This window comes from Vulpes lagopus, chromosome 1, assembly GCF_018345385.1.
Source record: "Vulpes lagopus strain Blue_001 chromosome 1, ASM1834538v1, whole genome shotgun sequence".
NCBI lineage: Eukaryota > Metazoa > Chordata > Mammalia > Carnivora > Canidae > Vulpes > Vulpes lagopus.
This window is the reverse complement of record NC_054824.1, coordinates 169,696,511-169,722,908: the sequence shown is the minus strand read 5'-3', so window position 1 is coordinate 169,722,908 and position 26,398 is coordinate 169,696,511. Positions and strand designations below refer to the sequence as shown.

Genomic DNA, 26,398 nt, shown 5'->3' with positions numbered 1-26,398 from the left:
GCTCCACCTATTTATCCCTCTCTCCTCCCAAATCCCTGGCAGCCACTGATTTTTTTACTATCACCATATTTTTTCCTTTTCCCCAGAGTATCATGTAGTTGGAGTCATACAATCTGTATCCATTTCAGATTGTCTTATTTCATTTAGTAAAATGCATTTAAGTTTCCTCCATGTCTTTTCATGATTTGATAACTCATTTGTTTTTATACCTATATTATATTCCATTATGTGGATATACCACAGTTTATCATTTCATCTGTTGAAGAACATCTTGGTTGCTTCCAAGTTTTGGTAATTATGAATAAAGCTATTGGAAACATCCATGTGCAGGTTTTCATGAGGATGTAAGTTTTCACCTCATTTGGTTAAATACCAAGCGACACCATTGCTGGATCTTATGGTTAAGAGTATGTTTGGTTTTGTAAGAAATTGCCAGACTGTCTTCCAAAGTGATTATACCATTTTGCGTTCCCACCAACAATGAATAAGAGTAGTGATACTTGTAATCCTGAAGAGATTGATATGCTAACTGTATTTTTGATGACTTCCTTGCAAGGATATTGTATTGGCAAAGGACTGTGAAGTTTAAAGGGTCAGGGTAAAAGGGTTGACTGTGGGGTGTGACGTGTATGTGTGCATGCAGGTGCCTAAGAAAAGTCAAAGATCAAGAACATTCCAACATCCTCCTTTTCCAGATTACCACAGCTCATATCATTGGAATCATTGTTAGAAAAAGAGTCATGCAGTTAGTGTGGGTATAGCACTGATGTTCTTTCACTATAATAGTACTGATGATGAATATATCTGTGGCATTTTAGGCAGAGGCCTGGACCTCTAAAAGATGGGTAAATCTGGAGTTTATTGTGATCTGTGCCAACCGTATCTTAGTGCTGAGAGTCGAAGTGAGAACCATAACTTTGGACAGTGCTCTTTAGAGTCAGGATAGTTTCCTGGTGAAGTTCCCTCACCCCAAATCTTGATGTGGACAGTATCATCATCTGTCATGTTGATGATACAATGGAGTGAGGGCCGGAGGCAGATGCTTTACCAACTGAGCCATCCAGGCGCCCCCTTATGGAACCATTTTATTCTAATCCTTTACATACATCTTTGACGTCAGTGATTATTAAAGTCACCTTTTTAGCCATCAGCACAATTTCCCAGATCATATTATATTCATTTCCATGGATAAATTATTTATGATAGTGTACTTTAAAAATTTGTGTAAGATTGTTCTCATTGGAAATTCTGTTCTAAGCCATATGTACTGATTCATGTAATATTAGTATGCATTTTTCCATTTCTTCTTTTAGTTTATATTTGGGATCTCTATACTGTAACCACTTATTCTTCTGCCTCATTAAGTATTCTTTAAAGACTTATTATTTTTAAGTCTTTTATTTTTAAGCGCTGTTAATTTTAAAGCCATACCTCCCAGGGATAATTACATAAATCTGGGTTAATCTCTTCGCCTCTTAAAAAACAAAACAAAACAACAAAAATCTTCTATTATGTGTCCTATAAGCTTTCAAAACTTGTATTATTTTGAGGTCATTTCAAGCTAATTTGATTTCCCCTCAGTAATTTGTGGTCTAAAATGAGTAACTGGGAAGCTCTGTAAGAACTAGAATATAAAGCAGTTCTTCCCTTTCTGAAAGGATAATTTAGAGGAGAAATTCTTTTATTATATTCAGGCATATGTGGTATGTAGAACTAGCCTCTGTCCTTATCTGTACATGTATTCATAGAAGTTCTCTCTGTGAGTTCCGTACAATGCTCCCTTCTTTTATTCTGGCATTAAGATTGACAATGCCAGGCATTTTGCTCAATGTCAATATTCTAAAAATGCATATAGTAAGATATCAAGAGAAGCACTGAAAGAAAATACAGTTGAGGGTGCATATTATTATTCATCTATTGTGTCAAAACCATCCACTTATATTTCATCAGTTATTCAGAAAAATCTAAATTTGTCCATAACTGCTTTCTAAAAGTTTACGAAATCATCCATTTGCAATCAGTCTGCTCTGATTATGCCTTTTCTAAAACTTTGCACTTCCTTCTTTGCGTTATACTTTGATTTGTGGTCCCACTAGATTTTTACTTTGTGAGGGCACAGAACACATTCATCCACATATACTCCGTTACTTCAGGCATTCAGAATGTGCTTAGAAATTAAATTAGAAAGTAGGTGCCACTAAAAAAAAGTTTATAAACTTGGTCGTAAATTCTAGTGAAAATGGATGAGAATTGGTTTACCCTCATGCTGTCCCTTTGCTATTGCTTTTACCATGTAGCTCCTTCCCGTTTTCATTGTTATATATATTATTAATATATTACTAGTAGCATATTATATTTTATTATATTCATATCTATAGGCTCTCCCTGGGCATTTATGAACTTACAGTTTTGTTTGACTTTTAGCACATGTCTACTTAGTTTGGCCTTTTATGAGACTTTGACAAGGGTTGGAAACAGCACTAAGTATAAGCAGGCAAGTAAAGTAATGCCTGTCTCTCCATTTAAAAATATATAAACAGGCCTGTTTTATGCCAAATTATACATCTATGTTATATGGTATATTTGAAATTTTATTGCTGTGGAAGGAAGGAAAACAGGAGAAAAATCTAGAGAAGGCTTCCTTGACTTACCAGCATGGAATCACTGTGCAACAATGTGCTACATGCTGCATTGCAATTCTAATCCGCCTACATGCGTAAGTCAATGGGGTCTTTGTTCCAAGCTTGTGGAACAATGCAGGGAGCCAAGTAGTGGTGGGAGTTGAGTTTAGTTCCAGTGTTTTATAGATTGGGCTAATTTTCAAAGGGATCCAGACATTTACTTTTTCAAGTGAGAGGAGCAAGAGCAGAAAATCCATTCTTTCTTGCTACTGAAGAACTTAATCTAAAACAATACGTGTTATTTGTCCCTCATAACCAGATGTGGACAAAGATGTATGATTATTTGTTCAGAGACTGGAGATTGAACTGCTTCAGCTTTTGTGGACATAGAAACCAAGAGTTACCTTTTTCTCATTTAAAGATGGAAACAATTATTTGAGAACCCTGTGCTCATTCATTAGGAAGTTTTAACCTTAAAAATTGTATCTTAACTTCTGTTATCCTTTGCAGGTTATTCAATGTAAATATTTACCTGCAGCTGGGCTTACAGGACTTGACTGAGCACAGAATAATGGCAAAAGCACTATGTAGGTTCAGAAAATTATTTAATTCTTTTTAGAATTTAAGTTAATTGGAAACCAGCAGATATGATGTAATCTGTCTGTGAAATCAGTTCTTATGGCATTTTTAACATTTCTCTAGAATATTCCCATAAGAAAAGGAAGTATTAAAAAGATCTGGTGAGGAATGCCTGGGTGGCTCAGCCATTGAGCATATGCCTTGGGCTCAGGGTGTGATATCGGGTCTGGGGATCGAGGCCCGGGTCAGGCTCCCCTGTGAGGATCCTGCTTCTCCCTCTGTCTATGTCTCTGTGTCTCTCTGTGTGTCTCTCATGAATGAATAAATAAAATGTTAAAAAAGATCTGGTGAGGGAGATGTCTTTAGAAATGTTACTGACACATAAGATTATAGAATCAAGCAGACTTTTTGGATCTGGGCATCTTGTCAAGCTCTTTATTTTACAGAGGAGAAAAACAGATATATGGTTAATCCTTACTCCCTAGTATAGTATGTCTCCCACTTTGGATTTTAATTATTTGCATCTTCCTTATATATCATACAGAATTACTGTAGGGTAAAGACAGCCCTTTTCATCCTGTATCTTCCATGCCTAACCAGCCACCTGGCATGCAGGACTTCTTACCATATTTTTGCAAAATGAGTAAATCAGTGAATGAAGAATGAAACAACAAACCAGGTTTACCTGGGCCTCTGTCTTTCTTATATGGGATTGCTGCTTATTTTACAAGTCAGACATTTCTCTCCCTTTGAAAGACAACAAAAATGTACCTCATAGTGAAGGGATAGATAAGGCAAGACCTCCCGGTCCACAAAAGGTTATCCTCTTGTGTGTTGGAGAGAGGGAGGGGGAGTGGACATATAAACAAAACATGCAAAAATACAAGATAATCTCAGGTGCTGATAAACCAATGAAAAAAGTACCATGAACATGAGATATACAGAGAAATGAGTTTCCCAATAAGTAATCAAATGTCTTGTCTTTAGTAGAAACCTAACCCCCAGCACTGGCCATTATTCCTTCCATCCCACAGAGAAGAAATCCTTGCTACTACCCTGAAGGTTTATCACATGCCCATGGTTGAAGTTCTTCTGGAACCAGAGCTGCTAAGAAGAACTTCTTTGGAAGGATTGGTTCATCCTCTTAAGGATGCCATGTTGATGAATGGAATTTCTGGCCTTTTACCATTAGGAAAAGGGGGTTTTTCCTTTGATCTTGTTAAAGGCTGCCACAGATAGGCTCTTTTAAAAATATTGCCCTGATTTAAAATAATTGGAATAAGGTCTTAAAGGCAATCATCTTAAACTTTGTCAGTGTCCAGAAAACATAGTTTCATTGTAGAATTCTGACTTGCTGTGTGTAATAGATCTGGTAAACAAATATTTATTGAGCACCTGGTTTGTGTCAAGGACAGTGCCCGAGGGATGGTGGGTTACAACTCCCTAATGTCATAAAACCAATTTAGTGAGCTGTAACTAGCATTTTATAACAAATAAAATAGAGATACCATATTATAATACCATAGATAGTATTGTTTTATCAAATTTGAGTTTCAGTTCTGTGTGTATGTGTGTGTTCAGGATTGCAATATAAGATGTTTTTTGGTTCTTCTGTTGCTGTTGTTTTTACTATGTCTCATGCTCAGAAACACTTGAAAAATACTATTATTGAGGATACCCAAAAAGTATAGATAGATTCCTTACTTTTGAGTAAGTTTATAGCTTTTAAGGTAAAAGAAACTTATACAAAGGAGTGAACACTCAAGTACTGAATCCTGTGGTTTGGATACTAGGTAAGTAAGATGATAACACAAGTGTCAGATGTCATGGAGACCATAGTACTTGAATTCAACCTAGAAGATAGGTAGGGTCTGGAAGGAGTAAAGGCTAGAGAGTGACTGCAGGGAGAAACAGTATATGGATAAAAAGAGATGGCAAAGCTAGAATAGACGTTTTAGTTTATGCTGGAGAGTTTTAAGATCCAGTTCAAAGGTATAAAATGAAGGACAGTTGTCCAGATTTATGAATGCCTTGCAATAACATGCCTTAGGAATTTGCACCAGATCAAGTAACTTGCACAGATTGGTAAGCTGGGGAGTGATAGGATGTAGGATGGGTTTATACAGTATTTTCCTACTCCTTCCCAATTCCTCTTTGGTCATGTTGCTCCTAAGGGAATGTCTTCCAGGTGGGTGTTAGATACCAAGTCTCTGGCATCAGATCAAAGAGCTAGAAAGGACTTTGGCTGTCCTCCAGAATGTAAATAGAAAGGTAGAACAAGTCCCATTGTGGTGCATGTGAAATACTCCCATGGATGAGAACTGTAGTGCTGTCTGTTTGAAATATGGTGAAGGATGGATTTGAAGAACATTTCTTCTGATATCACTGCTAAATGTTTGCTCTCAATGTAGAAGGAAAAGCAGATAAGAAAGGCTTATGTTTTTGAAGTCCTAGGAATTTGACTGACCTACCTGAAGTATGCTATGTGAATAATTTGTCAGATGGTCTTTTTGCCTTCGACATCCCCTCACTGAGTGTGTTACATACATAATTTATTAAAACAGTTTCAGTCGTGATCATAAAAAGTTTCTTCTTGCTGGAAAGGGGCATTGAAAACTCTTGACTACTTTCTAATTGAAGAGAAATTTAAAATGAGTTTTGGGGATTATAATGTACGGTAAAGGGAAGGTGATTTAACTAGAAAAAAGCAAATTTGAACAGGACTGATCTATAACACTAAATATGCCAATAATTTAGATTGACTTCTAGATGGAAGTTTTGATTCTTGTGGTAGATTATCAAATGTTCTAAACTGAGGCTACACTGGAGAATATTCAGAGTTTAATTCTTCAGAAAAAATAAGCAGATGCTTGCACCTGGAAGTGCTAGATTGTTTACAAATAATCTAGGGAGATTGCATACATGCTAGATACTTGGTGGGGCCATAATTTAATCAGGAACGCAATAGCAAGTTCAAGCACAGCCCATGAGAGATGAAGGGATGTGAAGAACACAAACTTTGGTTTCTAAAAGATAGTGTGTAGGGTGTGCATTTCCATTCCTCTGCAAAGAGGGTAGATGAATGAAAAATGAAGAAGGGGGTATTCGTTTATACTTATCTTATGAAGGCATCTGCTCACAATCAGTCACTTGTGGAGAGAGTGCCAGCTGGCAGAGTATTTTCATGATGTAAATTGTCCATCCGCTCAGAAGAGCAGACGCACAAGGAGGGCTGTGTGTAGGACTGAATTCCTCCCCAGAGAACAGTGGAAGGAGGTTCTCGCAGAGATCTAAATGGGATCTACTCGCATTTTCCACTTTATTTGCAGTTATCAACATGTTATTTTTCCTGCTGTCCCAGAGATGATTGCTGTTTGAGCTGATTTCCCCATGTCCCTTCTTTCTTTTTTTTTTCTTTTTTTTTCTTTTAAGATTTAGATTGATTCATGAGAGACAGAGAGAGGCAGAAACATAGGCAGAGAGGGAGAAGCAGGCAGGCTCCATGCAGGGAGCCTGATGTGGGACTTGATCCCAGGAACCTGGGATCAGGCCCTGAGCTGAAGACAGACACTCAACCACTGAGCCACCCAGGCGCCCCTCCATATCCCTCCTTTCACTGCTGTTACTGCTCATTAAGTCTCCACTTGGGGTGGATTCCAGAGAGGGCACCTCTGGAAAAATGGTTCTGCTTTTCACAGCACTGTTGTCTCCTCTCTTTCTGCTTGGCTGGTTTAATTTTTGTGGGCTGTAGAAGATAATTACAGATTTGACTTTCAAAATGAGTTACATCTCTATCCCCTCATCCTGTAACAGCTGATCTTTTTGCCTGTTCATTTGCCAGGAAAGATGAAGGTGGCATTTTCCCCCCTATCAAGTAATAAGTAATTCTCATATCAGATATATTATAATTGTTATTAATTATTTAATTCTTATTAAAATTTCTGAATAAACTTTCTTCATGTTTTTTTGTGGCAAGAGAGGAGTAATTCAGATTTTCTTGGACATAATTTTAAAAACAGTGTGCCTTGCAGAAAAGGAGGTAGAAGAGCTCTTAGTAGAAATCTTTGTTCTTATGGTCTTTGATTTCTTAGATCAAGATTGGCAAATGGTTTCTTTGAAAGGCCACATAGTTAAAGGCCATGCATTCCCTCTCACAATTGCTCACCTCTGCCCTGGAAGCCAGAAAGCAACCAGAGCCAGAGTGCAAATGCATGGGCGTGGCTTAGTTCCAGTAAAACTATTTACAAAATAGATGGTTGGCTACATTCAGTCTGTAGGCTATAGTTGATTCTAAACTACTAAATGTGTGTCCTAAGGCTTGAGTCTGGAAGGAGATGTGATCAGTGACTTCAAAGTCTTTCTGAAATGAAAAGAAAGCACTTCCTGCAGGTCAGATGTGAATGCTGTGAGAGTATTTAAAATCTAGACTATCAAGTCTAGATTTTTAGAGTGTTCTTATAATTCCTCAGCCAATCTCAATCTCCCCCTTTCCTCTTCCTCCCCTTTTTTCTTACCCTCTCCCAGTTTCTTTCCCTCTCTCCAGTATCAGTAACTCTTGGTGCTTGGCTCTTAAGCCCCCCTTTATAATGTATATAAAATTATTACTATTTAATTACATATATGTATGAAATCTAATTTTTTATACATGAAATTTCTTTTCTGAAAAGTAAATATTTCTACACTGATCTTGAACCAACAGAATGTAACTTCCTCCCTGAAAATGACATTACCTGGCACAGACTAGGATTAAACAAATTTAGGCTTTTAGACAAAGAAGAAAGAGTGTTTTCTTATTTTTTGAGTGTACCGAAGTAGAAGTTACTTCTTTGCTTCCAGATTTGTTTCTTTGCCATTGAGAATTGCTGTTGGTTTTGTATCATTTTATTAAATATTAGCCATTTTCTGGAGGAGAAAGGAAGAAGTATGGGAGCCAGAGGTGATAGGGAATTTGGTTTTCAGGCAATCTTGACCAGTATCTGCATGGAAAAAATAGCACTGAAACCTCCAGCAGCAGGCGAGTTTTCTCAAAAATCAGTATATTTCTACTTGCCTGGGAAATAGGGCCTTGAGGCCCTATTTGACGGACAGAGGAAATTGGTGTGGAAAAAAATGTTGGGGAGTTTGGGTTCAGCTGGTCTAGTCACCTGGCCTCCTTGGATGGGAAGTGAGCAGCCCCCGTGAGTTGAACATCTGAATGTGTCTAAAGAGAGACTGCTGTTACTCTGGTTCACTGCTCATGCCTGTGCAGTTAATGCTTGCAATAAGTTTCACCTTGACATACTGACGTGTGAGAATCAGTTTCACCACTTAACGATTGTCTCAGTTCATTCTACAGGGCAGCACCAATGTCAGAACTCCTTTCTTTCTTTTTTAAAAGAAAGAAAGAAAGAAAGAAAGAAAGAAAGAAAGAAAGAAAGAAAGAAAGAAAGAAAGAAAGAAAGAAAGAAGGAATTTATTTATTTATTTATTTATTTAAAAAAATAGCACACAAGCGCTTGGGGAGCAATAGAGGAAGAGGGAAAAGCAGATTCCCTGCTGAGCGGGAAGCCCAAGACCCCAGGACATGCCCCAGCCAAAGGCAGACACTTAACCAAATGAGCCACCCAGGTACCCCCAGAACTCTTTTCCTACCTAAGTCTTTGAGAACCAAGAAGAGTTCACAGTAGGGCAATATGGCTTCAACGTAACTGTACATAAAACTCACCTAGGGTGCTTTTAAAAATACAGATTTGGGGAACTCACCCAGAACCTATAAAAATGGAACTTCTGGGGATAAAACTCAACAATTTGCAGTTTTTCCAGATGTTTTCTACAGATTCTGACAGGCAGTCCAGTCCTCAACATGGGCCAGATTGTGAGACTACTGTAGCAGGAAAGCTTACCCCTAGCCTGGCTCTACTGGGGAGTGGCCTTCCAGAGCTCCTGTGGTTTTGAACTATTTGGGTACCAGATAGCTCTTTAATCTAGAAGCTTACAGTGACCCTTGTTAATTCCATTATTCTTTCTTGAGGGAAATCTTTGAGAAGTCTCAAAGAACTTTGCGGCGGACCAAAGTAGGTGTGTTTTGTACATATTCATCCATGTCCAACACCAGGGAAGAGACTCACTGTTCAATATAAATTCAGCTGCTGCAGTGGGTCCTTCCCATCAGCATAAACAGTGCTGTCTTCCCACCTTAAAAAGCAATTTATCCCCAAACCCCCTCTTCTCTCCTTCATCTATACCTTATTTCTTTATAGCAAAATTGCTTGGAAAATTCTCTTTATTAGTTGTCTCCAATCTCTGGCAACACCCCCCCCCCCCCCACACACACACACCACTCTGGCTTTCATCCCTTTTCATTCTACCACGCCAGTTGTTGTCAAGGGCATCAGTAACCTCCAGGTTGTCAAATCCAGTGACCAATGCTCAGTCTTCATCTTTCTTAGCCTTTCAGGAGCATTTGGTTCTATTGACCATCCCCTTCTTCTTAAAACATCTTTTAAAACTTGGCCTCTTGGGACACCTGGGTGGCTCAACGGTTAAGCGTCTGCCTTTGGCTCAGTCAGGGTGTGATCCCGGGTCTGAGGATTGAGTCCCACATGGATCTTCCTGCGAGGAGCCTGCTTCTCCCACTGTCTATGTCTCTTTCTCTCTGTCTCTCATGAATAAAGAAATAGAATCTTAAAAAAAAAAAAAAAAAAGAAAAAAAAAACTTGACCTGAAATTCTGTTGATTTTCCTCAGCTTCAGTGGCTGTTCTTTGAGTCTCCTTTGCTGAGTCTTCCCTGTCTCCCCCACTTCTGAAAGTTGGTATGTCTCAAGACCCAGTTCTATACCTCTCCTCTGTCTGTATGTATCCAGTCCCTAGATGTGTTTATCTAACCCCATGGCTTTCAATACTATCTGTAAGGCATTGACTTCCAGATTTCTCTGTCTTGCTTAGAGCTCTTCCCAAAACCCAGACTTGTATATCTTCTTAATTGTCAACTTGACATCTCCACTTAGAAGTTCTGTAAGCATCTCAAACTTGAAATATCCAAAACTGAATTCCTCATTTTCTTGCTCTCCATCCCCACACCTGTTCCTACCATCTTCTTTGCTCAATAAAGGGCAGCTTCATTTTTCTAGTTGCTTCAGCCACAGCTTACACCCCATTTCCAATCCATCAGTAAAACTGATTTGCTCAACCTCAAAAAAAAAAAACCCCAAAAAACCTGATTTGCTCTACCCTCAAAATATGCCCAGAATCTGATCAACACTCACTGCTCCTAGCCTGGACCAAGCTACCATTATCTGGTGCCCGGGTGATTGCAAAAAGCCCCTCATTAGCCTTCTTATCCATTTTTGGTCCCCTCTATATTCTTTTGTCAATAAAGCAACCAGAATGATCCTTTAAAATACCAGTCAGGTCATGTTACTCCCTTGTACAAAATCGTCTGGTGGGTTTTCATCTCCTTCAAGGTAGAAGCCAAAGTCTTAACAATGACCTACAGGGCCTACGTGATTGGCGGTCCGTGCCTCCTGTCGGTTTCTCTGACCTCATCCCCTATACTTTCCTTTATCTTACTTCAGCCACACTGGCCTCACCATTCCCCAGAACTTGCCAGCATGCTCCTGCCTCAGGGTGTTTACATTTGTCCTTTGTAGAATGTAGAATGCTCTTCCCTCTGTGTCTGTTTCACTTCTTCAGATATCACCTAATATAGGTCTCTGATGACAGTGTATTAAATGGCACTTCTCTGTGCTTTCCATCTCCACCCTGTTCTTCACTGTGTCTTTTATCATCAAACACATAACATTTTTTTTTTTTTAATTTATGATAGTCACACAGAGAGAGAGAGAGGCAGAGACACAGGCGGAGGGAGAAGCAGGCTCCATGCACCGGGAGCCCGACGTGGGACTCGATCCCGGGTCTCCAGGATCGCGCCCCGGGCCAAAGGCAGGCGCCAAACCGCTGCGCCACCCAGGGATCCCAAACACATAACATTTTGTTTTGATTTGTAACTGTCCTTTATCCCTTACCTACTCCATCCCCTACTGTGCTGTCAGCCCCACAATTTTGGGACCTTATCTGTCTTATTCTCTGTTCTAGCTCAAGTGCATAACAGGTGCTCAGTAAATATTTGTTGAATGAAATGGAAGAATTTGGACTTGCAGTTATTAAGACCAGTTGGGCTACTATCCTTGACCTAATGGGTGGCAGTGGTAGGAAATTAAGCAATTGTGAAAACTGAGAAAAATATTTTAGTATGTAACATATTTTATAGTATTTGTAGTTTGTTCTTTTGAGGACAGATACAAATAATATATGATCTAGGGGAATATAGGGGAAGTTTATGAGGAGTTAAATAAACTGGAAAGTAAAAGGCATTCTAGCAAAATGAAGCATTGAGTATTCCAAATAGCATGCTTGACTTTCACTTAAATTCACCTAGTAAATAGTTGAATAAATAAAAGTACACTGTTGGTCAACTTTCTGTGACTTTGGAGGAGAGGGGTTTACCAGAGTCAGTCTCAGTCTATTATTGCACCATTGTAACTATATATTAGGATCTTTTCTCCTCTAGATTTTCTCACTATTCTTTTCCCATTCTTTACTCTTCTGTTGATGAAAACCAGAAATTAGTCAATTCTCAATAGCATGTGGATGTCACAGAACAAGAAATAGCTTCCCAAAAAATTATGGTGTCTTTTTTTCTTTTCCCTATCTTAACATTTAGACATTTCTAAACTATGGGTTTTATGCAGCTTGTATTTTCATTGTCTGTTTTTTTATTTCCTTAGTATTATAATTAACTACTTTCTCTATGGGATTCCATTAAATTCCACATGTCAGTCAGTTCCTTGTAGTTAGAACTCTGTTGTTCAGCAGAGTAGATTTTTTGCCTTAACTGGGATGAGTGGGAGTAAATGCTGGCTTCATTCCTTTAGTTCAGCTCAAGGATTTCAGGCATGCCTGTGACCCACTAGCCTGAATTAGGGCTGGTATTGAATCTTGTAAACATGAGGTTTGGGTTAATAAGGCATAGGCCCAGTTCTTGGCTTGGAATCTTACTTGGGAATCTTGTTTCTCCTAGTGAAAGTTTCAAGTAGAATTATAAAGATATACAAATTAGGATAAATTTATTTTATATATAAATAATAGAAAATATCTATCTTCAACAATAATTTGCACCTATTTGAAATTACCACCCGCCCCCCCAGACTTTGATATTCTAGTCTTCAGTTAAGAATTCTCTGTTCACATAATGGCTGGCTGATGATCTCGTATTTAATTAGTGTATTAAGTCAAGTCACTTTTGACTCTCACTTTGCTGAAGAGTACATGGCATTTCTGGGTATTGCAATTGGGTAATACAAGCAGGAATATTTATTTTTTTGTGAATTGCTATACCAGGTTAGTGCCTGGTCTTATTCAGCAATAGCACTAAGCGTTAGTTCTTGGGGGTAGTTGTAGGGAGTGAGTAGAACTGTCTTCTTTGGCTTACATTTTAAACTGGTACTTTATGTAAACATCTAGTTTCCCTAAGAGATTATGGGTTTATCTTCCCCCAAATCATGCCAATCAGCTTCAAAACTTTTGTTTTCCCCATAACTCCATTGCTATAGCCATAACATTGTTTTTATAAATAGCCTTTGGTATAGAATTTTAGCTTTTTTTTTTTTTAAGATTTATTTATTTATTTGTTTAGGCATGGCAGGGAGGGGTAAAAGGAGAAAAGGGAAGGGAGAACTCTAAGCAGACTTCACACTGAGCATGCAGCCAGACGTGGGGCTTGATTTCACGACCCTGAGATCATGATCTGAGCCAAAATCATGAGTTGGTTGCTTAACTGTCTGAGCCACCCAGGTGCCCCTAGAATTTTAGTTTTTAAAAGAACTCAAGTAATTATCGTAATTACTTTGCCACTACTTCATCTACCTGCTTTGTATATTTCATAACGGCAGTTTGGAATTGAAACTCTCCATAGTCCAGCGCCACTAATCTCAGCATGTCTTTCTGTCAGGACAGTGGCTCATGTATGATTAGAAGTGCTTATTGCATGTATTAGGAAATTTGAATTATGGAAGCATTTTCTTCATTTGAATTTCAATTCCATTTCTCAAATTGTAAATTCCATTGTATTTACTTTAATAAATTCAATTTAAAATGACTATTTCATGCAAAGCTATACAGTTTACTTATCCTCGTTCATAAGTTGTGCTGATTGAGATGTGCTTTGTATGGAATTGTCTGCTTGCACTGTTGGCATTTAGCTGATTGACAGAGAGAGGGTATGAAAAGGAGCACTGAAATTTAAGGGAATGAAACAGGATAAAAAGTTTTTAAAAACAACCTATTTTGAGGATGAGTTTTAGACCATAGAAACTAGCTTTTCAGCAGGCAATGAGGGCTGGGTTTTCTAGCAGTTGGCATGAACTCTGTGTACCCATATCACTTCAACACATTCTGTGTGTGACTATTCCTCTTTCCTCTCTGATCACCCATCTGTGTCTACTTGAGGATCCCACATTCAGCATTAATTTGGCCCTGGGTCATCTTGATTGGCCAGGCGGTATTTGTACAATCTGTCTGCCGAGGTGGAACAATAACAGCTGGTATGCAGCTGTACACGTTGTCCTGGGAACTCTTATTTCAGCCAGCAGTTATACTAACAAAAATGAAAACATTTTCAAATAGCTGCTTTCTGTGACTACTGTTTGTATTAACTATTTGGAGAATCCCATTTAGTAGCCTAAACGTCTACCATCTCTAATTGACTTTATGTACTACAACCTTATTAAAAGTTTTATATAACTAAGATCAAATTTGGCTTCAAGAACAGTCATTTTCTGACTCTCAGGAGTTAGCACATGAGAACAATAGTGAATCAGTGACTCCTAATTTGATACTTTAGAATGAACTAGTTTTCTTTGTTGAATTCAGGCCACGGAAAGGCATTTTGAAGTTTTGTCAAATTCTGTATAGCCATTGTCATTCATTACTTCATTGTAAAGGAGGCTGTTTCACAAGATCCTCATGGAATTCCTCGGAGTTGCACATAACAGAGAGGCATTTATGTTCTCTAGCAGTCAGTACTTGATTCCAAGTCTAAGGCAGGAAGGGTTTCTCCCCTACTCAGAGAGATTAGAAATACTTCACCACGTAGGAGGCTTAAGCAGAATTCCTTGGCTTTGCCCTGCATTAACAAAGGCTGGATTCTCATTGTTCAGAGGGCCCCCTCCACTTCTCTCATTCCCTCAGCCAGCATGAACTGAAGGAGTCAGAACAGGAAGTATTAGTTAATTTTGTGTGCTTCATTCTAAGCATCTGTACTTGAGTCTTTTTGTTTATGGAAGGAATGCAGCAGGAGAAAGGGAAAAGCAGTAGAACATTCAGAAGCTAAATATTTTCTTGAGGGTGTGTATTAGAGATTAGTCTTCATGCGCACGAACATGAGGTGAGGGGAGGGGGAAGATGTTCTAGTTATATAGTTGCTCAGTACTTTCTAGACTTCTGTTTGCTGATTTTCTTAATTGTTTGGCTTAGAGTCATACTGTCTACTTTTGGATGCTCCCACAGGGTAAAAATAGTAGAGTAGCTATCATTGGACTGGGAATCCAGAGACTTGGTCTTGTGTTCTATTGATCTACAATTTAGATCTTTTTACTTTGTCCACTGTGAAACGAGTAGGATAGATAGATAAAGAGTAGGGAGGTATGGTGAGGGAGAGAGAGAATGAGAGCAAACATACTTGACAGGTCTCAATTAGCAGTTGTTTTATGGAATAAAACCCAGCTCCTTAGTTTCACAGTTCTTGGTTATGCAGGACTCCAGGTAATTGTGGGTAGATAAACTAACAATTGACTCTTCTCCATTGTCCGTATTGGCTTCCCATTTTATTCAGATTAGATTCCAAATTCCTTGAAGTGATTTCAGACCCTTTGTCTGTTATCTATAAAGGGGGTGCAAAGTGACTATGGAAAATTATACCCACACAAAAATGTCTATACAAAGTCATAACCTATTGCCCTTGTCCCGGCAGCCCTGTCTCTGCCTAGCAAGCCTTCTTTTCATCTGGTCTGCTTCTTCTGCTGGCCTCTTCAGTGGCTCTTAGGAAGTCTCTCCCCTCTGCAGATATTCCCCACTGGCTTTGCTCTCAACCCCTCCCCCTTAGCAGGTATCTTTAATTTTCATTGCACAGAGAAGATGAAGTCATCAGAACTCTTTTTCAACTTCCATCCCCTAAAACCTACTCAGTCACTTGCATTGGAACCCAGAGAGAAAGCAAGGGTGCAGGTTTTCTCTGGCATGGAACCAGTTCTTTCACCAGCACAGAATCCTGTTCTTATTTCCCCACCTGTATCCACATTTAGCCTTCCCCCTTCGGGAACTTGAGCACAACAGCATGTAATACAGCATCATATCTCCTATCTAAAAAAACAAAAAAGAAAGAAAAATCTTCCGTGACCCAGTGTCCCGTCCCACTATTGTCTTCTCCTCTTCTTCTCCCCTTTAGCCGGATGTCGTTGACTACATCCTTACCTCATATCTGCCGTTCATCTTCAGTCCCACCCACTCTGCCCACAGGACTGCTCTCAGGAGGTACAGCAGCAACCTGTTTGTAGCTTGAAGCCAATGGACATCTCAGTGATTGTCTTACACGACTCTTAGCATATTTTAACACCATTTATTATTTCCTCCTCAAACCCTCTTGCCTTCCATATTTATACTCTTTTACTTGCTGTCCTCTCTTGGGCCTCACAGCCTTCTCTGCAGTCCTACTGTGCTTAAATGTTAATGCCCTCAGGGTGATCTTAAAAGTCTGCTCTCTCCTCACTCAGCACACTTGCCTCATTGGTCTCACCATACCCAACCTTCATTATCCATCCACCTGCCAATCTGCCAATCTGTGTATCTAACTCAGACATCTCTCTCAGGCTTGCAGACCACTTATATCCAACTCCCAACTAGACATTTCCTCTTGTTTAGATGACCCTTAGGCACCTTACAACTAGCATATCCAAAGTTGAACTCCTCTCCACATCCCGCCCTCTACCCCTGCCTCCAATCCTGCTTAACCTCCCCTGGCCTTTATTTCGGGGATGGTTCTACTCTCCATCTACTTGTTTTTAAATTAGAAAACAATGTGATTTTTAATCCTTCCATCTTATTTCTGGAAAAGGAGCTTTGACAGTGAAATAGCATGTTCACAGACTAGAAGTAGAGAAGGCTTCAGAAATGGCTCCCTTTCCCCCTTACAATCCATATGTTACTGTTACTATTGAGGTCAGCCTCCTCCACCTCACCCAAATCCACTCATTTCTCTCCATTCTAGCTGTCAGCCACTGTCATCTCTACAGGACTACTACGACATTGTCTTAACTGTTCTCCCAACTATAAGTCTTGTCCTTTCCAACCTCATCTCTACCCAGTGGTAGTGGCAGAGCGATCTTTTTGAAAAGTAAATCTGGGGGCACCTGGGTAGCTCAGTCAGTTAAGTGGCCAACTCTTGATTTCAGCCCAAGTGATGATCTCAGGGTCACCGGGTTTCATACTTTTATGGAGTCTGCTTGGGGTTGTCTCCCTTTCCTGCTCCTTCCCCCTCTGTCCCTCCCTTGGCTCTCAGAGACTCTCTGTCTGTCTCTCAAAATCTTTAAAAAAATTTTAAAAAATCTCATCATATATTTCCTGTGTAAATGCTTCAGTGGCTCACCATTGCCCTTAGGCTGAAGTTGCTCTTTACTGTGGCCTCAAGGCTTGGCCTGCTCTCCTTCCTGGTGAACCTGTCTCCAGCCACCCTCCAGTTCTTGATCTATTCACTCCTCAGTAATCACTCCTCTGTGGTCTCTGGGCTTTCATACATGCTGTTTAATTTGCCTAGACAACTGATCACTGTTTGCTTTAGGTAATTCCTCTGCATTCCTCAGGTCCCGGACGTAGACGTCACTTCTTCTAGAAAATGTGTTTTGATCCTGCAAATCCAGCTTAGGGGACTTTCCTCCATGCTCCCAAAACTTTGTACATGTCCCCTATCAAAGCACTCATCACGTGGAATTGCAATGGTCTGTATCCACTCCTGGATTGGCTTGAACTCTGAGGGTGGTACCCGTGGCTGTCTTGTCATGTGGAATGTGTGAGCCTCCTTTACAGATTGCCACAGAGCTCTTTTTTCTCTTCCAACTGTTGCTGTGAGTTAGAATGAAATAGGCAGCTCTGAAAACAAGGCTTAGTGAGGTAGGGCCAGTGCCAGCAAACTAGTTTGCTTCAAAGTTTAAGGCTAGCAAAGTTGCTTACTCATGTTCTGCTACCCATTGCTCTGTGTCTGTGGCAGCAGTGAGAGTGACCACATAAGCCGGTTTCTTTCAGAGTGTGGCTCTGTAGTGCAGATTTTAGTCTGGAACACAGTATACCCTGCTCCATTTTTATCTTCTCTCCTTTGATCCAGTCTCCTGCAGGTTGACTTGTTAAAGAACAATGAGATGTCAGAAATCGAGACAGAGTAGAAAAGCAGGGTAATCCATAATCCACAGATTAGTGAGTCAGACTTTGAGCATCCCAAATCACCTGCTCCTGAATAAAACTCAATTGTTTTACCGTTCCAGAATATCTTAGTCTCTGGAATGCCATAGATACTATATTATGAATCCACACCCTCATTCAAGAGTAACATTTTAACATTTTTGATAAAGAGATAGAGGTTAAATTTTCATTCTTTTAACAGGTAGGGTGTAAACTAGATTTGCGTAACCTGTGTCTAGGCAAAACGTACTGAATCTTAGGCGGAAGATTCAGATTTGTATAATGTTCTTAGGCAACTGTATGTAGTCACTCGTACAATCAGACCCTTATATGTGAACATATCCAGGATCCTAATTCAGGAATTTTCTTCTAAACTCTATTATAATAATGCCTCATATTTGTATAGAGTTTTGCAATTAGCCAAGTATATGCAAGATCTTAGTTTGACCTTCCAACAGCTCTTTGAGAAAGGTGGCACAGGGATCATCACCCTCATTTTTGCAGAAGAGAAGATGGCAGAGCAGAAATCACACATCTAGTCATTGAAGGAGCCAGAACCTGAGCTCTCAGGTCTCACAGTGCCTAGTCCTGCATTCTTTTCCTCATGCCACGCACCTTTGAGTTCAAAACTGTGTGTATGTTTCATGCACAGTTAATCGAACTTCTCTTTTAAGATCTAGACCACCTACAAATTAGTTATGGCTCATCATATTAATTTTATTATAGATAATACTGTATTAAAGAATAGAGCCTGGATACATGACTTACCTGGGCTTTCTGCTCTTTCCCCTCCCTGGCATTAAGGCAGACATACTGTCTTGCGTTGAGGAGGGCAGGAGGGGAGGCCCTCCCGCTGGTGGCTGGAGAGTGAGCCGAGAAGCATCCTGGCCACAGGTGACCGTCACTCCTTCTCCCCTAGGGATGAGTGGATATGAGGAAGTAACAAGATGGCAGAAGTCTCTCCTCAACACTTCTGAGACTGTGCAGGAATTCCTTTTCTGTGGGCTTTGTAGGAGAGGACAAGTATGGTACTTCCTGCAGTATCAATTCACTTGGGGAGGAAAAACTGTCAGCTCCTTGAGTGCAAGGACCTTCTATGTCTAACACATCCTGTCCCCCAAAGTACACAGCAGAGGACTGAACGTGTAGTTGTGCCCAACAAATACTTGTTGGCCAATCTGTGATTTTCACTATAGCATAGAAGTTGTAGAGAATCTATATTGTCAGAGATGGAAAGATCCAGTTGGTGAATGAAAGGTGATTAAAAACAGTTCCATTTTATCATTTTGACCCACCTAACAACATGCTGGCTGGCAACCAAGCTGTCCCAGCCATTAGACCGTGCCCTGGCTGCCCTAGGGAGCTGTATGACCAGTGGTTCTTCCTCCAGAGTGACAGCAGACCAGTGGCTCCTTCATTTTGCTATCCTTTCTTGCTCAGTGTTTGGATCTTGTGTATTCTTTGAACATACGCAAACAACTTCTTCAAAGTCCCCTCTCTCCTTTTCTCTTTTTTTCCTTTTTGTTCAGCTGCTGGAGGAATTTTTTCTTCGTTCCTGCTCTACTCTCTGCCCCATCTCTTAATCACTGTCCTTTTCTCTTTCTCAAATTCCTCTCTTAACTTGATAGATAAGTAGAATAATAGTGCTCATGATAGTCTTCTGCATTGAGAAGTAACATTATAGTTAATAGAATGAGTTTTTAAATACCTTGAAAGTTTCCAGAATACCCATCTAGAAAGTCAACAAATATTTTCTTTTCTGTTTTTTTTTTTAATTAAATTGCTTTTGCTGAAGCACCAGCATTAAGAATAAATGCACTATTTTATTCAGTTTTGGTTTTAATAGTGTAAGTACAGCTGCCATTTTTCATGGCAAACAAGATTTAAACAATGCGTGTCCTAAACAAGCTTTTAGGAGCCAACTTATGAACCCAAGTATAACTTGTCAAAATGCACACTCTTTCCAGGGTTTTTTTTTTTTTTTTTTTAATTTCCAGGTTAAGAATTGCCTATTGGACATAGCCAATGTGTTGTGGGTTCTAGAACCATCTTCGTCTAGGGTGTATCCTTCCTTTTTCAAGTTCCAAAGCAAATTGGGAATAGAGGGAATTTCTTTGCTTCATACATATAACGTATGAACTTCATGTTTGTCCCACAGGAAAAGCTTTCGACATCACGTATGTGCGCCTCAAGTTCCACACCAGCCGCCCAGAGAGCTTTGCCATTTACAAGCGCACACGGGAAGATGGGCCCTGGATTCCTTACCAGTACTACAGTGGCTCCTGCGAGAACACCTACTCAAAGGCAAACCGCGGCTTCATCAGGACAGGAGGAGATGAGCAGCAGGCCTTGTGCACCGATGAATTCAGTGACATTTCCCCTCTAACCGGGGGCAACGTGGCCTTTTCGACCCTAGAAGGAAGGCCCAGTGCCTACAACTTTGACAATAGCCCTGTGCTGCAGGTAATGTGTCCAGAAGTTGGCTTTGTAGCCCGTTAGTTCTTTTATATGCGTACAAGATGCAGCAAGATTGCTGTATGGAGGCCTATGGTCCTACTTCAGAAGTAAGGGTAGGAGTAGCATCTATTCCAGCAGGACAGACGGTGGATTTTATTCTCTCCTGTGTATTCTCAGTATATGAAGGAAAGTTGCTTTGTTCCTGCCACCCACGTGATGTTCTTGTGTTCTCGTGTACCTGCCACTATATTCTGGGAAATAAATTTTAGAAATATTTTTAAAAACGGAATAATTTTGACTGGGTATTTGCTCGCAGTGGAAACATTTTGCTTCTGACCTTTTGAAGATAGTATTTGAATCTATCCATTCTTTTTTTTTAAAAAAATTTATTTATTAGAGAGAGAGAGAGAGAGCACGAACAGGGGGAGGGGCAGTGGGAGAGGGAGAAGCAGACTCCACGCTAAGCAGGGAGCCAGCCACAAGGCTCTATCCCAGGACTTTGAGATCATGACCTGACCTGAACTGAAGGCAGACACTTAACTGACCTTGTGCACCAATGAATTCAGTGACATTTGAATTCAAGCAGACAATTAACTGACACTGTCACCCAGGCACCCTTTTATGCTTTTGTGTCTTCTCAGTCTTTCTCTTGAAGTTTTTTATATTCAAGGACTCTTTCTGATTTGGCCATGTGGTTTTGTTTGGATGGTGGCAAAAGATGAGAATATGTTTCTCTGTGGGCCTAGTTCTTCCCTTCTGTTGTATTTCTGCAGTTTGCTGGGAGATCGTGAATCTTGATCTTGGTAAACTCTGAGGTTATGGTGAGCAATGAGTATGTTTGCAGATGCCTTTCAGTAAAGTGTTTCTTGCAGTGTCCATAAGATGTGTTCAAATGAGTAGAAAGAATAACTGATTTTGATAGATGAAAAAGCAGAAGACTGGTCTAGAGGAGGTGTGATCTACAAATTTTTTTAAGTTGATAAACTAGCAAACATTTGTTAGCATAGTTTCTTCTTACACAAATTATTGTATTTTACTATCCTACAGAGGCAGTGGTGTAGCCCTCAGGAAAAAGCAGCAACATATGTAGTAGTCATGTTCTGGCACCTTTGCTAACAATGTGCCTTGTCAGGCTGTCTTGAAGCAGTTCCCTTAGCTGTAGGAATTCTGGTGTTTGCTACTGTTTTTTTTTTTTCTTTTTCTTTTTTCTTCCTTTTTTTTTTTTTTTCTTAAGTAAACTCTATATGTGGCATGGGGCTCGAACTCACGACCCTGAGATCGGGAGTCACATACCTGTTAACTGAGCCAGCCAGGCACCCCTGATGTTTGCTACTCTTTATGCCATAGGAACTCATGAAGCTAAATGTGGTAAAAATGCTGTGGGCATCTGTAATAGATCTAGTCTGTTGCTATCATTATGCAAAAACATTAATTACGTGTCTCTGGATGTAAGAGCTCTAGTTTTCTTTCTTTTTCTTTTTTTTATGTTTTTAAAAAATTTTTATTTATTTATGATAGTCACAGAGAGAGAGAGAGAGAGAGGCAGAGACATAGGCAGAGGGAGAAGCAGGCTCCATGCACCAGGAGCCTGACGTGGGATTCAATCCCGGGTCTCCAGGATCGCGCCCTGGGCCAAAGGCAGGCGCTAAACCGCTGCGCCACCCAGGGATCCCAAGCTCTAGCTTTCATACCCAGTTGCCAAGGAGAGTTAACTGATTTGACTTGAGCTTATTTGACAATGATAACTGATTTGACAGGATAGCTGATATGACCCTTTCTCCAGAAGCTGTGATCTCCAGATGGGAGAAGAGGCCCTGGTTTCATTGGATACGAATATTACTAAGCATATGCTGATTTATAATAATCATAATCAGCATTTATTTTTATTGTTATTTTTATTTTTTTATTTTTTTTTAGATTTTATTTATTTATTCATGAGAGACACAGGGAGAGAGAGAAGCAGAGGGAGAAGCAGGCTCCATGCAAGGAACCCGACATGGGACTCGATCCTGGGTCTCCAGGATCACGCCCTGGGCCGAAGGCAGGCACCCAACCGCTGAGCCACCCAGGGATCCCTATTTTTATTTTTTTAAAAGATTTTATTTATTTATTCATGAGAGACAGAGAGAAAGGGAGAGGCAGAGACACAGGCAGAGGGAGAAGCAGGCTCCATGCAGGGAGCCCTATGTGGGACTCAATCCCAGGACTGCAGGATCACACCCTGAGTCAAAGACAGGTGCTCAACCGCTGAGCCACCCGGGCTGCCCAATAATCAGCATTTATTTTAGCACTTACTGTAGTGGACCATAATGTGCCAAGCAGTGTTCTAAGCCCTTTAGGTATATTAGCTATATTTACTATATACATATATATATATATACATATATATATATATATATACTTTATATACAGTTTACTTTTAACCCTCATGGTAACTCTGCAGGTAGATACTTCTTTTATCTCCATTTTACAGGTGAGACATTAATGTCATTTATCAGAAGAGATCAAATAACTGGCGCCAAATCGCACAGTTTTAAGCAGCAGATCTGGCATTCAAAACCTAGAAAGTCTGGCTCCAGAGCCCGTTCTTTTTAAGATGCCCGTTATGGAAAAAATGGGTTAGACTCAGCCCTTGAGAAGCTTTTATTTAAGGAGAGCAGTGATAAAGATGAAGCTCAAAGGAGATATAATAAGCATGAAATACAAAGATATGTTTAGCTATTTACATTATAGACGACTAAAAGATTCCTAGCATTGTGGCCATGAGTGGGAGTTGTTATTGGAGTTCCAAGTTTGGATGCAGTGGAATCATCATCTCTTCTCCTTTCTAATTATACTTGGAGGCTTCACGGGGATTAGCTTTTATGAGCCCTCTGTGTTGCTCTCTATGCCAGGTGTTTGGCATGGTTTGAACAGTGCTTCTTAATCAGGGGTGTGCCTCCCTGTCTCATGGGGAGCCTTCTGAAAACACAGACGCCAGCAGCTCTGCACTTGCTTGTTGCGTCTCCACGGGTGATGCTGATATGCAGTCATGGAATAGGACTTTACATGGAAATGGTGTCTTGGGTGGTCATACATGATACGCTACTCTAAAACTTAATGATTTACGTTAAGCTTTATGATTTCTCATGATTCTCTGTTGGTCTGGGCTCACTCGCTGGCAGGTTGGCTGGGAGTTGGATTTCTCTCTCCTTGTGGTCTTACTAGCTTCAAGGAAGCTAGACTAGGCTTCCTCACTTGGTGGCAGAAGTATTCCATTGGGTAAGTCCCAGTGCTCACATGCTTATCAGACTTCTGCTGCAGCACATTTGCTCACGTCCCCTGGGCAAAAGCAAATCACATGCCCTAGCCTAGAATCAGGGTGGAAAGGGACTACACGGGGTGTGGACACTGGCAGACATGATTCATTGGAATCATTATTATAACAATCTACCACAGATGTAAACATCTGACTAAAATTAGCTCGATGAAAGGGCATTTATTATAAGGGCTTAGATCTCATAAAACCTAGAGAAAAACTAGCTTTCATTCTTGTCCTCTGTCATTATAGCACACGTACCAATTTGATCAGTTGTGGTTTCGTCAGATTTTTTTCATTTGCTTAGCAAATGTTATTTGAGCACCTACTGTATGCTAAACAAGGGAACTGCAGTCCACAAAGCAAATAAGTCCTGCCCTCCTGGGGCTTACCGTCTTGGTAGTGGCAGCAGTAGCAGGGTGGCAGGGGCTGTAGTGGAAACAGACAATATAAATAAAACAGGGAAGTGAAAAAGGGTGCTGGGGTGGGCAGTAATTTTAGATTGGGTGGCCAGGGAAGGCCTCCCAGAGAAGTGACATTTGGAAAAGATCAAAACAAAAACTATATCTGGTTGGTTCTGGCCAGTGTAATGCTTTATTATTTTGTACTTGAATGTCTCTCCCAGATCTCTTCAGTAGTGGATTGGGGATGGAAGAAGAGATAGATGGTACAAAATGGGCAGGAGAAGGCGATGACCAGCATACCTAATGCCACCGTGGTGCCCCATGAGCTCTGTGCTGGTTTCTCTGACTGAATTGGGGGTATGGATACAAGGTGGAGAGAAGGGACATGTGTGTTGAATACCTCCTGTATGCTAAGCATTTAAAAGTATATTTCATTTAAGCTTCTCAACATCCATGTGAAGAAACGAGTATTATTCCTACTTTTGGGACTCTGAGTGGTCACACAACTTCAATAAAAGAAGAGAAGAGTCAAGGAGAAAAATATTAGGAAATTAAGGAAGTCATACTAAACATTATAACAGATTTAATGCTAGAAGAGGACATAAGTCACATTATATATTAACTGAAAAATTAAGAAAATTTTGTTCCATTTATGTCTCTCATCTTTAGTCCCTTTATTTTTTTTCTGTTTTCTCTTTTCTTTTCTTTTTTTCCCCTCCCGACAGGAATGGGTAACTGCTACTGACATCAGAGTAACTCTCAATCGCCTGAACACTTTTGGAGATGAAGTGTTCAACGACCCCAAAGTTCTCAAGTCCTATTATTACGCAATCTCTGATTTTGCTGTGGGTGGTAGGTAAGTAAACTATTAAATAACTTTCAAAGTGACTGGGGTTTTAGGTTAGAAGTGAAGGCAGCAACTTGCTTACAACCATATTAGTAATGTTGTTAGACCTCATTATCCTGGAAACAAGGTAATTAGGTTTTCTAAAACCTTGTCAAATCAGCACACTTGGTGAATTCCTCCTGGGCACTTCAGTGCAAAGCTCTGCGATAGAATCTCTGAAGCCACCAAGGAAGGAAATATGAGACATTCACCTACTGAGAAGGATTTGACCTTCTTGGACCCTACAAAGTGAATGGGGCAGGCGATGTATGAACATGTGAAAAATGAAAACATATTTTAGATTAAAAGAGGCCATAGGTCAGAGAATGAGACAGAACTGTCAGTCTAGAGAAGCAGATGGGGGAACTAAGCTAGGCTTTAAAGAATGGGTAGAGTTTGAATAAGGAAGGAGGTTGTGTGGGTGGGATGCAAGAGGATGGGCATGTAATGAGCAGAAATGTAGGGTTGGGAGATTATAGACCTACGAGGCTTAAAGAAAATCTCTTCTGTGAATTTGTAGAATTGATGGAGTGAAAGGTGTTAGAGACTAATCAGTGATAAATCATATACTATTTTAGCGTAGGCCTCTGATGTCTAAAGAGTGGTGAGGAAAATTAATTGCAGGCAAGGTGAAAGTAGAGTACTATTGAGAGAATTCATATTCTTGTTATGATGCTGTGATCCAGGTGTTAGGTGACAAATACCTGACATCAGGGTGGTGACAATAGAATGGAAAGGAACGTTTTAGATGGATTTTATTGTGAGGCGAGAATTATCAGGACTTTAGTCAAAGATGATTTTAAGGTTTAATGATCAGGAGAATGGTGGTACTATTAAGGAAATGAAGAAGATGGGCTAATGTAGGGAGATGATGAGTTTAGTTGTAGACGTGTAAAATTTTAGGTTATGGGGGACATCTGAATTTGTGTACCAATCAAGGATAGAAAGATGAAAGCTGGGGATATGAATTTGGGATTTATCCTGGTATACTGAAGATGTTTTGGAAAGGTTTGAAACGTATTATGAAGTAGTGGTGGGAGCTATGGAACAGCTTCTATCTATAAAGAAGCCAGTGAGGGAAACATCAGGGCACCAGAGCATGTTTCAATATTCATGGGCATTTCCATGAGTCCTTTATGATTGTACCTGCCTCAAGGGATCCTGCAGGGATCCTTGCCCCAAACAACCTGAGGGAGTATCAGAGTTCCATATGGTAGTGAGGTGTTAGATGTCTCTTATTACCTTCAGATCTGGGTACTTTAAAATCATTAGGATGGGTAACAGTTGACTGAATTTTTGACTTGTAATGTGCCTGCACAATCCTAAGCACATAAATTAAGCAGCTTCTTGATCCTCCCAATAACTTGTGAAATTGACATTTTCATCATCCCTATTTTACAGGTAAGGCATAGGGGTTAAGTTACATTCATAAGTCATAGGGCAGGGTTCCAAACCCATGCAGCCAGGCTCCCAGGTCCTTGCTCTGCTTGACCTCCACACTTGGCTGCTGCTTGACACAGTTGACTTCAGGAAGAGATCCTAGAAATTATTGAAGCCTCCAAATTTTTAGACACTTTCTTTCTGTGTCTGGTTAATGCCCCATTCCCTGTTAAATACAGATGTTTTAGGGTGGGGGAGTTTGCTTGTTTGATTTTTCCTTTTTACCTGA

General features: G+C 40.1%; 1 protein-coding gene across 1 annotated transcript in view; it reads left to right on the top strand.

Annotated features, from left to right (window-relative positions):
* The window catches only part of LAMC1 (laminin subunit gamma 1), a 123,203-nt gene that overhangs the window by 57,736 nt on the left and 39,069 nt on the right, over nt 1-26,398 (top strand). Inside the window, exons 2-3 of the mRNA XM_041755724.1 lie at nt 19,843-20,147; nt 24,569-24,699. Of these exons, the coding sequence (XP_041611658.1) occupies nt 19,843-20,147; nt 24,569-24,699 (436 nt within the window). The remainder of the gene's footprint in view (nt 1-19,842; nt 20,148-24,568; nt 24,700-26,398) is intronic.